Below are 17,150 nucleotides of genomic sequence, written 5' to 3'. Positions count from 1 at the left end.
GTCAAAAACAACTCATCAGGATCCTTTTGTGGTGCATCACAAAGAAGTTGAACTATGTGTCAAAACTGTTATCAGCCCTCTTTCAAATGGATCCTGAAGTTTCCTTTTATTTGCTTCAGCGGTGGAAGGCTTAGAGCTGGACTGTTAGGTGGCGGTGCTCTGTCTTATGATACTTTTCGGCTTCATAATCCTCAACAATAGAGGCAACACTCGTATTTCCTGAGGTCCTGAAGTTAAAAGAAACATTTTTAGAAAAACCCACATGTGACTTTGTACTGCGCAAATGGGTTTGATGTGATAAGTATGTAGCAAGTCGGTATTGAGTAGGTAATTAACTACCATGTCCATTGTAAATATAATTTAATGTTACAAAATTGCAGAAGAAAGTTTTTACTTACTGCCTCCATGGCTTCTTGCAGGAAAGACCTCTGTCTTTAGTGGACATATGGTTTTTTTTTTGTACTCGTTGCGCTGCCACTCTTTTTATTTCCTTATAATATTCTTTTAGGCTGCGACTGTATGCATCACGCATATTTTCCACCGTTTTTGTACTTCTTTTCCTGTAGGAACGTTAAAAAAATTATTCTTACACCTGCTCATTAGAATTAATAAATTTCCATCAACCTGATATTGTGTTTTATGCTCTACTTATTTATAACAGGTATCTTGGAACGGGATGCCTCATGAAGTCTCTGCAATATGAGTTTTTACTTGTACTAGTCCACTCAACTGTTGCATCTATAATGGAAGATACATGCAGAGAAATTTGGAACTGCGTACACCAAAGTACATACCAATGCCAACGAAAAAGGACTTGAAAATAGCTCTGAATTTTGAGAAAACTACAAATTTTCCTTACTGCATAGGTGCCATTGACGGTAAGCACGTACGGTTGGTGAAGCCCTGGAATAGTGGAAGTAATTTTTTTTATTGGAACACGTGAGGCAATACTGACCTTACAACTTACCTTGGAAGAAAGATTAAGGAAAGGCAAACCTACGTTACTAGCATTTGTAGACTTATAGAAAGCTTTTGACAATGTTGACTGGAATGCTCTGTTTCAAATTCTAAAGGTGGCATGGGTAAAATACAGGGAGCGAAAGGCTATTTGTAATTTATACAGAAACCAGATGGCAATTTCAAGAGTCGAGGGACATGAAGGGGAAGCAGTGGTTGGGAAGGGAGTGAGACAGGGATGTGGGCTCTCCCCAATGTTATTCAATCTGCATATTGAACAAGCAGTAAAGAAAACAAAAGAAAAATTCGGAGTAGGTATTAAAACCCATGGAGAAAAAATAAAAACTTTGAGGTTCGCCGATGACATTGTAATTCTGTCAGAGACAGCAAAGGACTTGGAAGAGCAGTTGAATGGATTGGACAGTGTCCTGAAAGGGTGATATAAGATGAACATTAAAAAAAGCAAAACGAGGATAATGGAATGTAGTCGAATTACATCAGGTGATGCTGAGGGAATTAGATTAGGAAATGAGACACTTAAAGTAGTAAAGGAGTTTTGCTATTTAGGAAGTAAAATAACTGATGATGGTCGAAGTAGAGAGGATATAAAATGTAGACTGGAAATGGAAAGGAAAGCGTTTCTGAAGAAAGAAGTTTGTTAACATCGGGTGTAGATTTAAGTGTCAGGAAGTCGTATCTGAAAGTATTTGTATGGAGTGTAGCCATGTATGGAAGTGAAACATGGACGATAAATAGTTTGGACCAGAAGAGAATAGAAGCTTTCGAAATGTAGTGCTACAGAAGAATGCTGAAGATCAGATGGGTAGATCACTTAACTTATGAGGAGGGATCACAAATTTAGCAGTGTGGAGGTTAAAAGTCGTAGAGGGAGACCAAGAGATGAATACACTAAGCAGATTCAGAAGGATGTAGTTTGCAGTAAGTACTGGGAGATGAAGAAGCTTGCGCATGTCGTAAAACTTTGCAAGCACTTATATACATGTATGTACGTATATCTTCTTACCTGCTGCATTTTGTGCTTTCAGTGATTACGAGTTCCACTTCCAGGCTCCTACAACATCTACACACACCTTCCCTCATGCTTCTGTCTTCAGCAGAATCTTGCGATTATATGTTTTAGAGGCAGGGATATTTCTGGACCTCAATTATTAACAGTTCACTGTCCAAATGATCCATTGGAACAACATTTACAGAGTTTTCGGACAGTGCCACACACAGAACTGAGTGCAGTATCATTGTGGCTGCTGCAAGGCTGGTGATAATAACAGTCTAGTGTGGCAGGGATGCCGAGATTATTGCCGCGCCAAAAATAGTCCCGGGCCCATTCGACAGCGACAGTCGCGCGCGGAAACATAATGGAACGACAATTTCAGCCCAGTGTGACACCTCCCGCATGCAACATGGATTCCATTTACGGCGAGACAAAAATCGTTCACGTTTAGCGGAGAAAATCGCCTACTGATGCATTAGCCTAAGTTTGTGTGCGAGCTCTGATTTATCTTATTTTATCGTGATGATCATATCTTTTTATATAGGCGGGCTCCAGCAGAATATATTCGCAGTCGGAGGAGAAAGTTGGTGATTTGAATTCCACGAGAAGACTCTGCCGCAACGAAAAACACCTTTGTTTTAATGATTGGCACCCCAACTCAGGTATCATATGTGTGGTACTCTCTCCCATATATCGCGATAATACGAAACAAGGTGCCGTTTCTGAACGGTTTAGATATCCTTCGTCAGTCCCACCGCACAGCAATACTCCGAAAGACGTCGGACAATCGTGGTGTAAACAGTCTCTTTGATACATCTGTTGCGTTTCCTATGTATTCTGCCAATAAATCGCAGTTCCTGGTTTGCTTTTCCCGCAAAATTGTCTGTATGACCTTTCCAATTCAAGTTTTTGCTTTTGTTGTTTAACATCACTTATCAAGATGTGGCCAGCTGATTGTAGATTTTCATGTGACATCATGTTGTGGGATGTTAGTAATACCAAATATAAAAATCGCAACAGGAAGAGGCTGGCTGTCGAAGAGCTGGCAAAAAAAAAAGTATCAGTGAGTGATATAAAAAAAGAATCTTGCTTCTTACCCTTTCGAGTCGAAAGTAAATTACAACCGAAACAAATCCCTCTGCAACCAGTATACGTTTCCTCTTTCGATTTACTTCGGTATTTACTATCATCAATGGACAACCAGAAATCCCAAAATGGTCAGCCATATTTAGCAGATATCTAGGAAAAAGGCACGTATCATTCAAATGTGTACACGAGACGAAGTACGTGGACTGGCTATAAACACTACTGGCCATTAAAGTTGCTACACCAGGAAGATAACGTGCTACAGACGCGAAATTTAACCGACAGGAAGAAGATGCCGTGATATGCAAATGATTAGCTTTTTAGAGCATTTACACAAGGTTGGCGCCGGTGGCGACACTTACACCGTGCTGACGTGAGGAAAGTTTCCCACCGATTTTTCATAAAAAAAACAGCAGTTGACCGGCGTTGCCTGGTGAAACATTGTTGTGATTCCTCGTGTGAGGAGGAGAAATGCATACTATCACGTTTCCGACTTTGATAACTGTCGGATTGTAGGCTATCGCGATTGCGGTTTATCGTACCACGACATTGCTGCTCGCGTTGGTCGAGATCCAATGACTGTTAGCAGAATATTGAATCCGTCGGTTCAAGAGGGTAATACGGAACGCCGTGCTGGATCCCAACAGCCTCGCATCACTAGCAGTCGAGACAACAGGCATCTTATTCGCAAGGCTGTAGCGGATCGTTCATCCACGACTAGATCCCTGAGTCAACAGATGGGGACGTTTGCAAGACAACAACCATCTGAACGAACAGTTCGACGACGTTTGCAGCAGCATGGACTATCAGCTCGGAGACATTGGCTGCGATTACCCTTGACGCTGCATCACAGACAGGAGCTCCTGCGATGTTGTACTCAATGACGAACCTGGGTGCATGAATGGCAGAAAGTCATTTTTTCGGATGAATCCAGGTTCTGTTTACAGCATCATGATGGTCGCATCCGTGTTTGACGACATCGCGGTGAACGCGCATTGGAAGCGTGTATTCGACATCGCCATACTGGCGTATCAACCGGCGTGGTGGTATGGGGTGCCATTGGTTACACGTCACGGTCACCTCTTGTTAGCATGGACGGCACTTTGAACAGTGGACGTTATATTTCAGATGTGTTAAGACTCGTGGCTCTACCCTTCATTCAGTCCCTGCAAAACCCTACATTTCAGCAGGATAATGTACGACCGCACGTTGCAGGTCCTGTGAGGGCCTTTCTGGATACAGAAAATGTTCGACTGCTGACCTGGCCAGCACATTCTCCAAATCTCTCACCAACTGAAAACTTCTGTTCAATGGTGGCCGAGCAACTGGCTCGTCACAATACGCTAGTCACTACTCTTGATGAACTGTGGTATCGTGTTGAAGCTGCATGGGCAGCTGTACCTGTACACGCCATCCTAGCTCTGTTTGACTCTATGCCCAGGTGTATCGAGGCCGTTACTACGACCATCGGTGGTTATTCTGGGTACTGATTTCTCAGGATCTATGCACCCAAATTGCGTGAAAATGTACTCACATGTCAGTTCTAGTATAATATATTTGTCCAATGTACACCTGTTTATCATCTGCATTTCTTCTTGGTGTAGCAATTTTAATGGCCAGTAGTGTACATTGTCTGGTTACATGCCTATAGACAATCGCTCGATTTTTTGTGCAAGTGTGTAGGCCTACTTGCACTTAGACGGGTCGAATTGCAGATGTGACAGAATAACCGAAATGAGCTATCAAGTTTGGACACGCCCAAGGCCACATCATGAACGAAGTTGCCCATTATGTTTGGGCACCATTCAACATGTCTACAAGACTGGTGTATCACTTGTGGCCAGGTAAGATGGTGCAAGAACAGAGGTCACAAAAACTTACTAACCAAGGATCGAAGAAGATTGCACGCCTCGTTAGCGACAGTCGGTTGCAAAGTCGACAGGAATTGCTGCTATCATTGGATCCAGGTATACATCAACTTACTAGTGAATATTGCGAAAGAAATTGCTTGTAATAGATATTTTGAGTCTGATACATCCTCACAGTGGCACATGAAGTTCCACATCTTCTGTGGGTCAAACAATACATAAACTGGAGAGTACTTGACTGGAGGAGTGTAGTGTGGTTCTACAAAACGTGATTTTTGCTTCTTCTAAAATTGTCGAAGGCATAGAATGCTCCAACAGCCCAATGAGGCGTTTATCCCACTGTTTGTGGAGGATGAAGCTCAGGCAGGAGGTTGTTGCATGACATTTTGTGGAGTGTTTATCGTGAGGTGAATGGAGCCCAAATTTGGAAAAGTAATAAGAGTTAAGGGAGACGTTAAAACTAAGAGGTTTGCCAATGATATAATTATGTCAGTGGCAGCAAAGGGCTGGGAAGAACAGCTGAATGGAATAAATAGCATCTGGAAAGAAAGATATAAGATGAACATCAACAAAAGTAAAACAAGTTTACCCTAATGGATTGTTTTAGTATTAAATAAGGGAATGATTATGGAATTAAATTAGGTGCATGTGGAATCAAGTTAGGAAATAAGACACAGAAAGTATCGTAGTAGATGAGATTTGCTGTTTAGTCACCATAAATGATAATAACTGAAGCATAGACGATATAAAATGCAGACTGACAATAACAAGAAAAATATTTTTCAAAGAGAGAAATTTGATGACATTTAATATAAACTTAGGCAATGGTCTTGCCACAGTGGTGACACCGATTCCTGTCAGATTACCAAAGTGCTGTCGACTTGGACTGGCAGTTTGATGGGTAACTATCCAGTCTGCCGAGTGCTTTTGCCAAGCAGGATGCACTCAGCCCTTGTGAGGCTAACTGAGTACTTGACTTCGAAGTAGTGGCTCTGATCTCTTAAACTGACATACGGCCATAGAGTGACGTGCTGACCAGATGCCACTCCATATCAGCATCCAGTAATACCTGTGGGCTGAGGATGACACGGCGGCCAGACGGTACTATTGGGCCTTCATGACATGTTCATGCACGGTTTAGAATATACACTTAAGTATTATACATATATGGAGTCTGTTCTTTCAGACACCAGACTTGAACTCTTACAGGAATTGGCAAAATGCTGCAAGTAATGTGGATAATGTGCAAGGGCCTCTACATTAGTGGTGTGTGGATAAGTTGAGAATGTGGTTGCAACAGAAGGAATGCTATGGTAGTGCATGCAGTTGAAATGACCACTGTGTACAGGTAGCTTAGTAGTCAGAGCAACTGTCTAGTAAGCATGAGACCCAGGTTCGAATCCCAGTCCAACACAAATTTTCAACTTTTCCCATTGATTTCAATCAGTGCCGACTCACAGCCAATGCCTGTAATTCCTTCTTGTCTCAATAAAAAAATTAAGTGTTAGGAAGTCTTTCCTGAAGGTATTTGTCTGAAGTTGCCTTGAAATGTCAGAAAAGAAGAGAATAGAAACTTCTGAAATTTGGTGCCTCAGTAGAATAGGTTCTTGAGATTATGAGAGCAGTTCAGAAACCAATTGAATCTCTGATAGAACTGGGGAAAAATTAAATTTGTGATATATGTTGACTACAAGAGCAAGCAGGTGGAAATGTAGGTTGAAATTAAGAAGAGACTTGCACAGGGTTGATTAGTGTAGAGAACTGCCTCTTTAGACTGGGTGGGCAGTTTATTGTTAGGCAAGATGCAGCCTGTCACCTTGATGGAGAGCCATTGACAGATGTAAAAGTAACTCAAGATGTCCTCAGGAAAGTGTACTGTGATCTTTGTTGTTTCTATTGTACATTAATGACCTGTTAGACAACATGAATAGCAACCTCATACCTCCTGCAAATGATGCCGTTATTTACACTTTGAAAAAAAATAAATTATTGTAATATTTGATTTGAGCTTGCTAATGTTTCCCAGTGGTGCAAAGCTTTGTAACTTGCTGTAAATGTACAGTAAAATAAAATTATTCATTTTACAAAATGAAAGGTGTAGTAATCTATGACTACAATACCAAGGATTTACATAGTTATGACTATATAACTCGTATAATTACCTGGGTGCAACAATTTGTAGGAATATGAAATGGAATGATCATATAGGCTCAATAGCTGGTAAATCAGGTAGCAGACTGTGGTCCACTGACAGGATACTGGGAAAATTCAGTCAGTCTACAAAGGAGACTGCTTATGAATCACTTGTGTGTTCTGCCTTAGAATATTGCAGAAGTGTGTAGGATCCAAACAAATTTGGACTCACAGGGAATATCAAATGAATACAAAGAAGGGCATCATGAATATTCACAGATTTTCTTGATGTGTGGGAGAGCACCACAAAAGTGTTGATAAACCTGAACTGGCAGAATGCTGAAGATAGAAGCAAATTATACCACAAAAGCTTACTTCCTGAATTTCAAGATACAGCATAAAGTGAAGAATATAGATCTGCCCTTGATTTCCCCCCCCCCCCTCCTCTCCCCTCCTACATGTCACACCTATAGGAACCATGGAAATAAAGTTACATGCATTAAAACACGCAAACAGGAATTTAGGCATTCATTCTTCCTGCACTCCATATACAAATGGAACAGGAAGAAACAGTAACATGGGGCACAATGAGTAGTAGTTTCTCTCATGTACTTCAGTAGTTTACAGAGTGTTAATGTATAGATCTTATTAGTTTTATCACTAGCTCTAATAATACATGTAAATAGTGTATTCTTTTGACTCAATACATTTGTTTTCTGTTCATATTAATATTTAACAGGTGCAAACACAATAAAATTACAGGATTGTGAGAAGTTTGTCTATGCTTTCTGTGTGTTGATAATGATTCCTGACTTGGCTAAGCCTCTTGGTTGTGTACGTCATGATACCGTAATGCAAAAGTTAAAATATAACGCAATAGTGGGCACAACAGGATCATCAGTTTTATCTAGTTTAAATGACAGAAAGCAATATGTATCAGTTCTGTATCAACAACATGGTGATATGTGCTCAGAATTTGTAGCAGTCAGACATGGCATATCACAAGGTTCGATTTTTGGTCGTCTACTATCTCTGGTATATGATGTTCCACTTACAGTTTGAGAAGATACAAATTTTGCACATTTTGCAAATGATCTGAGTATTGGAATAAAAAATTGTACCAATCCCCTTACTGAAAAGGTATCTAATGAAATATTTGAAAATATCAACAGATGGCTCAAAGCAAATGGATTATCATTTAATTTTGACAAGACTCAGTACATACAGCTCAGTACCTCTCAGAGAACTCCAAAAGCTATAAAAATAGAGCCCCCAAACAGTGAAAGGCGATAAATAAGAAGTGGTAATTTTTGCGTCTACAGAATGACCATTTGAGATGATTGGAAAACCAACTGCATAGAATTAAATGCCTTGGTTCAGCTGTGTTTACTGTATACATAATTATTGCCTGACTGGATCCTCACCTGGTGTGGAGCTGGCTGTTCTATAGCACATATTGAACAAAGGTTACCTCAGTGCTCCATTGGGCAAAGAGAACTTATGAACTTGTAAGTTAACAAGCCTGTTCCTCTGAACCAAGACACAGTTCTATGGCGAGAGAGATAAAAGATTCTTTAAAAAGATTGTATTTTGTCATGACAAACGAACTTAAATTAAATACCAGATTAGAGCTCTTTTGTATGTAATTCTTTGGAGTGTGTAGGAACTCATTGTGTTCAAGACTAAAAGTATGAATACCTCCTGCTAATAGCCACCATTTTGAACATATATGAAAACAGAACACATCTGGTTGCACTTGGTACAGGCAACATGCTAGTAGTGGTTCCAGTGGGAGCAAACAGTAATTATCAGAGTACAATGATGATACCTCATAGTGTATTTGTAGTAGACTGTGCATCAAACTCCACTGTGATGAAAAAAAATTTATTGTTATCAATGTTGTATTTATGGCATTGCAAAACAGCATTTCCATTACTTTTAGAATGACAATTTAAGTTAATTTTTTATGGAATGTACTACCATTTTATCATTTTATGTGTATATGGTGGGAGGGGGAGGGGCATTGATTACACATTGGTCTGAGAAATATTTATATGATAGCTGTAGCCGATTCGTCATGTATATACAACTCCACATCTAACTACTTTATTCACTGTGAAACTCTGTGTATTTAAAAATGTAATGATGATAGAAAACACACTAAACAATTCTCAATTTTATAAAAATTATTTTTTTGCTGTTTCTGGTTTTGGACATTAATCAATCTTTGGTTAGCAGTCCAAACTACATAATATTCTTAATGCAGAGAAAAGGAGACACTGTACAATGTAATGCATTAGATATATTGTGGGAAGTAGGCTATGTTAACTCGGTGTGGGACTACACCTGAGACCAGCCTCCCCACCCCCACCCTTATCTTTTTCTTTTCTTTTTTAAAAAAAATAAGCATTGCTGGTTTCGTCTTTTGCTATCTCTGTACATGCAAATGTCATATACATTGGTACTAGTTCCATCCAAAATATCATTCTTCCAGTAGATACTTTTATACATTTATGACTGTAATTTTCTTTATAGTTGATTGTAATGAAGAAGCCATGCCCCAGATATGAGAAAGAACTTCAGCAGATGTATAACTCACCAGAAATACAAAAAATTAATGAAGAAAACTCTGAGCTGTATAAATATTTGTCTAAACACACAGGAAAATCCATTCAGAGCATCCTGGATGTTGAATATCTGTACAATACTCTGGAAATTGAGGTACGTTCAGAAAATGCTCCTTTTAATTAACTCATAAATTAAATCTATAACTGATAATAAAACATGAATATTCTGTTTGTATATAGAATTTGAATGGTCATATCATGAAACAGGTTTCAGGAATAGGCTACATTCACATACATGCCACATTTAAATAACAGAGGTTTAGAAACAAATAAATTTCATGGCAATAAAAACAGAGTAAAACAGCAATACCTTATAAAGGTATTAAAAGGCACAAAAATAGTTTAAGTATATGAATGCTTGCCATGACATAAACAAAACACCGTACCAGATCACAAGCAAATGTAGAGAGTAAATAGCCTAATTCAAAATGTGCTAACTGGAACTTGGACCCAGATCAGTGCCTTTTATGAGTAATGCTCCTAAAAAGTGAGCTATCTAAACACATCTCATGGGCTGCGTCAGTTGGCAAAGATCATAATTCAAGTACCAGGCTAGCACCTACTTTTCATCTAGCAAGGAGTTTTGTAACAGTCTTCACTTCGTTGTAGAGTGAAATACTCTTTAAAGTTTAGTCGATAGCTGCTAAAGATTTGCAACAATCTTCTCCTCCTCTCTTGTGTGGCTCTGTACTTATGGGGTACAACCCAGGTCATGGTTTGGCAATTATTTTTATTTTTACTTTGTGGTCAGATGCCCTATCTCCTGCCAAAATCATCTCATCTGAAAGAAATGCTGTGTGTAGTACCTGTTCTGTGACTTGTGTGAAATTTGCTCTGTATACCATATCCTATTTAAACTGTTTGTCTTTAATTTTGTCTGATATGGACACTGGAGACCAGCCCAGCATATGCCTAGAAAAGGGTGACAAAATGACTAAAAGCCTCACTAAGCAGGGAGAGGTACCAAAACAAAGGCTACTAATCTAGTGCATGGACACAGTACATGTCTGGCTGACCTATTGTCTCATAAGCTAATATGCTGCAACTTATGCTATATGAAAAGGTTAAAGATATACAACAATGTGTTCTAGAATTTAATTCCCTTGAAGAAAGCCATTACAATAAATAACCTCCACATCAAGACAACCTGCAACTTGGGGTAAGTTGTTCTGAGATTTTTAACAGAATGCAGAAGTAATTGAGAAGAGAGAAACTTAATTTTTCAAGACATGTGTTTACCGTAGTAAACAAAAGTTGGCCCACTCAGCTAGCTGCACTGATTCCCAGATGGAAAGGTGTGCCAGTCCCCGGCATGAATCTGCCCGGCAGATTAGTGTGGAGGTCTGGTGTGTCAGCCACCCTGTGGATGGTTTTAAGGTGGTTTTTCTGCTGCCTTGGTGCATGCAGACTGGTTACCCTTACTGTGCCTCAGTTAAACTATGTCAGCAATCGCTGCGCAAACACTGTCTCCACACATGTGTACATCATAATTACTCTACCATGCAAACATTTGGGGTTACTCTACTGGGGGCCGAACCACACAATAACCCTGGGTTCAGTGTGGGGTGGCGGTGGGTTGGGTAGACTGCTGTGGTCTGTTGTGGGCTTGTGAACCACTGAGGGCTGCGACAGGAAGAAGCCTCTCTGTTGTTTCTGTGTCCCCGGTTCAAGGCACTAAATAAATAAATGAAGAAATATAAACAAACAAAAGTTTAAGTTGTTGATACTACAGCCAAACTGTGAACATACGTTCCAGTCTAAATAAGTAATCACTTGTCTTTGTTGGCCACCAGATTAAACTACAGTGTTCTAAGCTCACTAAAAGACTCAACTGTGATAATACACTGGAGTGACTTCTAAGTTGTCAAATAATTACTGGGTATTAATGCAATAAGTACTTCGGGCATACATAAATGTTAATGAAAAATAGTGCTTTCCACATTCACTGACTACTACCTCAAACAACTACTGGAACAGACTATATGAATGGTAAATATTTCATATATGTTTCTGATAAGTAGGTCTCACATTATAGGCATTATTAACAAGAAAACAAAGTTTAGTCATCATATTGCCATTTTAGTAAGAATTCTTACTAAATGTCTGAAATAAATTTGCAAGAAAAGTGTATTTTGAAAATGTTTGCTTTAGTAGATTATTAAACATTAAATTGCATAGAATAAGATCATAAATTAAATTTGACACAGTCCCTTCAAAATTGAATAAGAAAATTTATCTTGAATTTAACATAAAATTTAAACTTACCAGTTAAGATTCTTTGGGCAGATTCTTCCCACATATAGGTGTAAATCACACACCTTGGTTTTGTACTAGGCATAACAGAATTTCAAACTTTTGTTCTACCATTCATGGATCAGTTTGGTGGTAAAATAGAGGACAACAAATGTAAATTTGGAAAGTTAAATTCAGTATTTAAAGGTGGATATAAGTTCCCTTCATGTTGGAAGGCAGTTGTGAAACTAAATGAAGCAACTGGACAGTACGGCATTCCTCTCATGTTTTGAACTGATTATCCAGTTACATGTGAGTGAAAGACATTATACATTACCCTCTTGCATTTTAAGGGTGACAGACAATCCAAAAAAGTTTTAATCCTATGTTAAATTGGTAAACATATCAAACCCACCATGCCAAATACTCAGTGACCATAATGACACTGAAACAGAAGGTGACAGCGAGAAGGTCAAAATACTAAATTACTTCTTCCAAAATTGCATCACTGCAGAAAATTTCTCTGCAGTTCCTCTTTTCAGTTGTTGCACTAATCCTAAAATAGCATATATCAAAATAAGTGACTGTGATATAGAAAAACAACTGAAAGTACTCAAGAGAAGGGAAGGTAACTGGGCCTGATGTAATAGCTTAACAATTCTACATAGCATATTGAACAACACATTCTCTTCTTGTAGTAGCAGCCTACCATAGGTCACTAGAGGAACAAAGTGTTTCAATTTTGTTGTTGTTGTCTTCATTCCAGAGACTGGTTTGATGCATCTCTCCCTGCTACTCTATCCTGAGCAAGCTTCTTCATCTCCCAGTACCTACTGCAACCTACATCCTTCTGAATCTGTTTAGTGTATTCATCTCTTGGTCTCCCTCTACGATTTTTACCCTCCACACTGCCCTCCAATACTAAATTGGTGATCCCTTCATGCCTCAGAATATGCCCTACCAACCGATCCCTTCTTCTAATCAAGTTGTGCCACAAATTTCTCTTCTCTCCAACTCTATTCAATACCTCCTCATTAGTTATGTGATCTATCCATCTAATATTCAGCATTCTGCTGTAGCACAACATTTCAAAAGTTTCTATTCTCTCCTTGTCTAAACTACTTATCGTCCACATTTCACTTCCATACATGGCTACACTCCATACAAATACTTTCAGAAACAACTTCCTCATGCTTAAATCTATACTCGATATTAACAAATTTCTCTTCTTCAGAAATGCTTTACTTGCCATTGCCAGTCTGCATTTAATATCCTCTCTACTTTGACCATCATCAGTTATTTTGCTTCCAACTAGCAAAACTCATTTACTACTTTAAGTGCCTCATTCTGTAATCTAATTCCCTCGGCATCACCCAATTTAATTTGACTACATTCCATTATCATCGTTTTGCTTTAGTTGATGTACATCTTATATCCACCTTTCAAGACACTGTCGATTCTGTTCAGCTGCTCTTTGAGGTCCTCGCCGTCTCTGGCAGAATTACAGTGAACCTCAAAGTTTTTATTTCTTCTCCATAGATTTTAATTCCTACTCCAATTTTTTCTTTTGTTTCCTTTACTGCTTGCTCAATATACTGATTGAATAACATCGGGGAGAGCCTATACAACCCTGTCTCACTCCCTTCCCAACCACTGCTTCCCTTTCATGCCCCTCAAGTCTTGTAACTGCCATCTGATTTCTGAACAAATTGTAAATAGCCTTTTGCTCCTTGTACTTTATTGCTGCCACCTTCAGAATTTGAAAGAGAGTATTCCAGTCAACATTGTCAAAAGCTTTCTCTAAGTCTACAAATGCTAGAAGTGTAGATTTGCCTTTCCTTAATCTATTTTCTAAGATAAGTTGTAGGGTCAGTATTGCCACATGTGTTCCAACATTTCTACAGAATCCAAACTGATGTTCCTCGAGATCGGCTTCTACCAGTTTTTCCATTTGTCTGTAAAGAATTCATGTTAATATTTTGCAGCTGTGGCTTATTAATCCTATAGTTCAGTAATTTTCACATCTGCCAACACATGCTTTCTTTGGGATTGGAATTATAATATTCTTCTTGAAGTCTGAGTGTATTTCACGTGTGTCACACATCTTGCTCACCAGATGGTAGAGTTTTGTCAGGACTGGATCTTCACTATGGAGGGTTAAATCTGACTTTGGCACAAAAGGGGGTAAATTATGCTGCCACAAAAGTCTTTGGTCACCTACCAAACAGCATCAAAAGCCTGACAGATAGTCAACCAACATTTAAAAATAAATTAAAAGAATTTCTAGATGACAACTCCTTCTACTCATTGGCTGAATTTTTAGATATAAATTAAGGGAGGGGAAAAAACTAACTTAAGCATTAGTGTCATGCAATATTTTGTGTAATGTAATATCTTGTACAGACATCTTTCATTAACCTGACACGTTCCACATTATTACGAAGTGTGATATTCATGATCTATGGAACAAGTATTAATCTAATCTAATCTAAGGCTGTCAGCAGTTCTAATGGAATGTTGTCTACTCCCAGGACCTTGTTTAGACTTTGGTCTGTCAGTGTTCTGTTAATTCTTCACGCAATATCATATCTCATATTTTATCTTCATCTACATTCTCTTCCATTTCTATGATATTGTCCTCAAGAACATCACCCTTACATAAACCCCCTATATACTCCATCCACCTTTCTGGTTTCCCTTCTTTGCTTATAACTAGGGTTCCATCTGAGCTCTTGATATTCATGCAAGTGGTTCTCTTTCCTCCAAAGGTCTCTTTAATTTTCCTGTAGGCAGTATCTATCTTATCCCTAGTGAGCCTCCACATCCATAAATTTGTCCTCTAGCCATCCCTGCTTAGCCATTTTGCACTTCATGTTGATCTCATTTTTGAGATGTTTGTATTCCTTTTTGCCTGGTTCATTTACAGCATTTTTTTATATTTTCTCCTTTAATCAATTAAATTCAATATCTCTTCTGTTACCCAAGGATTTCTATTAGCCCTTGTCTTTTTACCTACTTGATCCTCTGCTACCTTCACTGTTTCATCTCTGAAAGCTACTCATTCTTCTTCTACTGCATTTCTTCCCCCAGTCTTGTCAATCATTCCCTAATGCTCTCCCCGAAGCTCTCTACAAGCTCTGGTTCTTTCGGTTTATCCAGGTCCTATCTCCTCCAATTCCCACCTTTTTGCAGATGCTTCATTTTTAAGCTACAGTTCATAACCAATAGATTGTGGACAGCGTCCTCATCTGCCCCTGGAAATGTCTTAAATTTAAAACCTGGTTCCTGAAGCTCTGTCTTACCATTATATAATCTATTTGATACCCTCTAGTATCTCCAGGCCTCTTCCATGTGTTTCAAATGATTGTAAAAATGTCCAGGTCATTTACATTTTCAAGAATCTTTAGCTAAAAAATGCACACAACTATGGGCTTATACTGCTGATGTCAGTTCATTGTAGAATTTCAGAACACGTTTCAGGCTTGCCTATTATGACTTTTCTGGAGACCAAAAATCTGTTCTGTAGCCATCAACATGAATTCTACAAATGTGTATCATGTGAAGCACAGCTGACTGTGTTCATTCATGAGACACAGAAGATAGTTGATACTGCTCATGTTGATGTGGTATCCCTAGACTTCTAGAGGCTGTTAGGTACAACAATATTATGAAAAGGATATGTTGCTACTCACAACACAAATGACACATTGAGTTTCAGACAGGTGCAATGAAAAGATTGTTACACATTGAGCTTGTGGCCAAAGCCTTCTTGAGAAAAGAGAGAAAACAAAACAAAGCACACCTCCTGCACACATAGCCTCTATCAGTGGCTGCTCTGGCAAGAATGGCCAGAGACAGTGGTCATGTGTACTTCAGATGTGCTTGCTTGTGTGACTGTGCATGTGTTTTCTTTTATTTCCTGAATAAGACTTTGGCCAAAAGCTCTGTGTGTAACAGTTATTTATTGAGGCTGTCTGAAACTTAGCTTGTCATCTTTACATTGAGTAGCACACTTTCATTTTAATAATATTGCTGATATTCCAATCTGGACTCTCCACTGTTAGGTCTTTCATACAATTACTCACTGTTCTCTAATTTAAAAAAATGTGAGTGCACACGCTATCAGACCAGCTTTGTGACTGAAATGTAAATGGAGTGAAATCTTCTGACATGAAAGTAACTTCAGTCATACTCCAGCAGAGTGATACAGGACCAGCACTGATAAATAAACAATCTAGCTGATATTCATTAGTTTGTGGATGATACTGTGGTATGTAGAGAAGTCATAAGACTATAAAATTGTGGCAAAATTCAGGCAGATATTTGTCGATGATCAACATTTAGTGCAGGGACCAGCAGTTGACCTTCAGCATAAAAGATGTAATACACTGCACATAAGTTGATGGAAATACCAATTGTTGTGTGATTACATGATTGTTCAGTACTCACTGGTAATGGTAACATACTTTAGGAATGTGGTAGTGAGCATACAGAGTGATTCAAAGTGGAACAATTACATAAAACCAATTGTAGGAAAGCAGATGCCAGTCTGAGATTCATTGGAAGAATCCGCAGGAAGTGTGATCCACCCATGGAGGTGATATCGTATGGAAGTAGCCTACAAAACCCTCATTTGGGCTGATTCTTGGGAATTGCTCATTAGTTTGGGACCCTAAACAGAGTGAGTTGATAGAGAAGATCAAAAGACTAGCAGGACAATTCATTTTGTAAGTACTCTTGTGCATCAATTTTGTGATTTACTTTAAAAATTCCAAGAGTATGCATTTCTAGAAGAGTCTAATAATACACTGATTCTTCCTACATACATATTGTGGAAAGAACATTAAGGAAAATTAGATTCCAAAACACATGGAGGTGTACCAACAGCTGTCATTCCCATGCACCATTTGTGACTGGAACAGAAAATGGAGGAAGTGACAGTGGTACACAAAACATCCTCCACCACGCATTGGAAGGTAGTTTTTGGAGTATAGATATAGATATATTAGGTCAGTGCATAACTTCGTAGTGCTTCTTTTTCCCATAAGTTTAGTAGACACAACAGATACACACAACAGGGACTTTAGTCAATAATAATATATTATTCTTCACTATTTACAACAGTCTGCCACCTATGGGGTAACTTTTCAATTCTGTGCCTGTAGAAATCATGTGATTTTGAGGCAAAGAACCTGTTTAGCCATGTTTGTAGCGCATTTTCATCCAGAAAGGAAG

At 38.7% G+C, this 17,150-nt stretch overlaps 1 protein-coding gene across 1 annotated transcript in view; it reads left to right on the top strand.

Moving 5' to 3' along the window:
- Window positions 1-17,150, top strand: part of LOC126298982 (lysosomal acid phosphatase-like) — a 725,001-nt gene that overhangs the window by 100,412 nt on the left and 607,439 nt on the right. Inside the window, exon 4 of the mRNA XM_049990605.1 lies at window positions 9,592-9,777. Coding sequence (XP_049846562.1) covers window positions 9,592-9,777 — 186 coding nt within the window. The remainder of the gene's footprint in view (window positions 1-9,591; window positions 9,778-17,150) is intronic.

The sequence above is a fragment of the Schistocerca gregaria genome, chromosome X (genome assembly GCF_023897955.1).
Source record: "Schistocerca gregaria isolate iqSchGreg1 chromosome X, iqSchGreg1.2, whole genome shotgun sequence".
NCBI lineage: Eukaryota > Metazoa > Arthropoda > Insecta > Orthoptera > Acrididae > Schistocerca > Schistocerca gregaria.
This window is presented reverse-complemented; position numbering and strand designations above follow the sequence as displayed.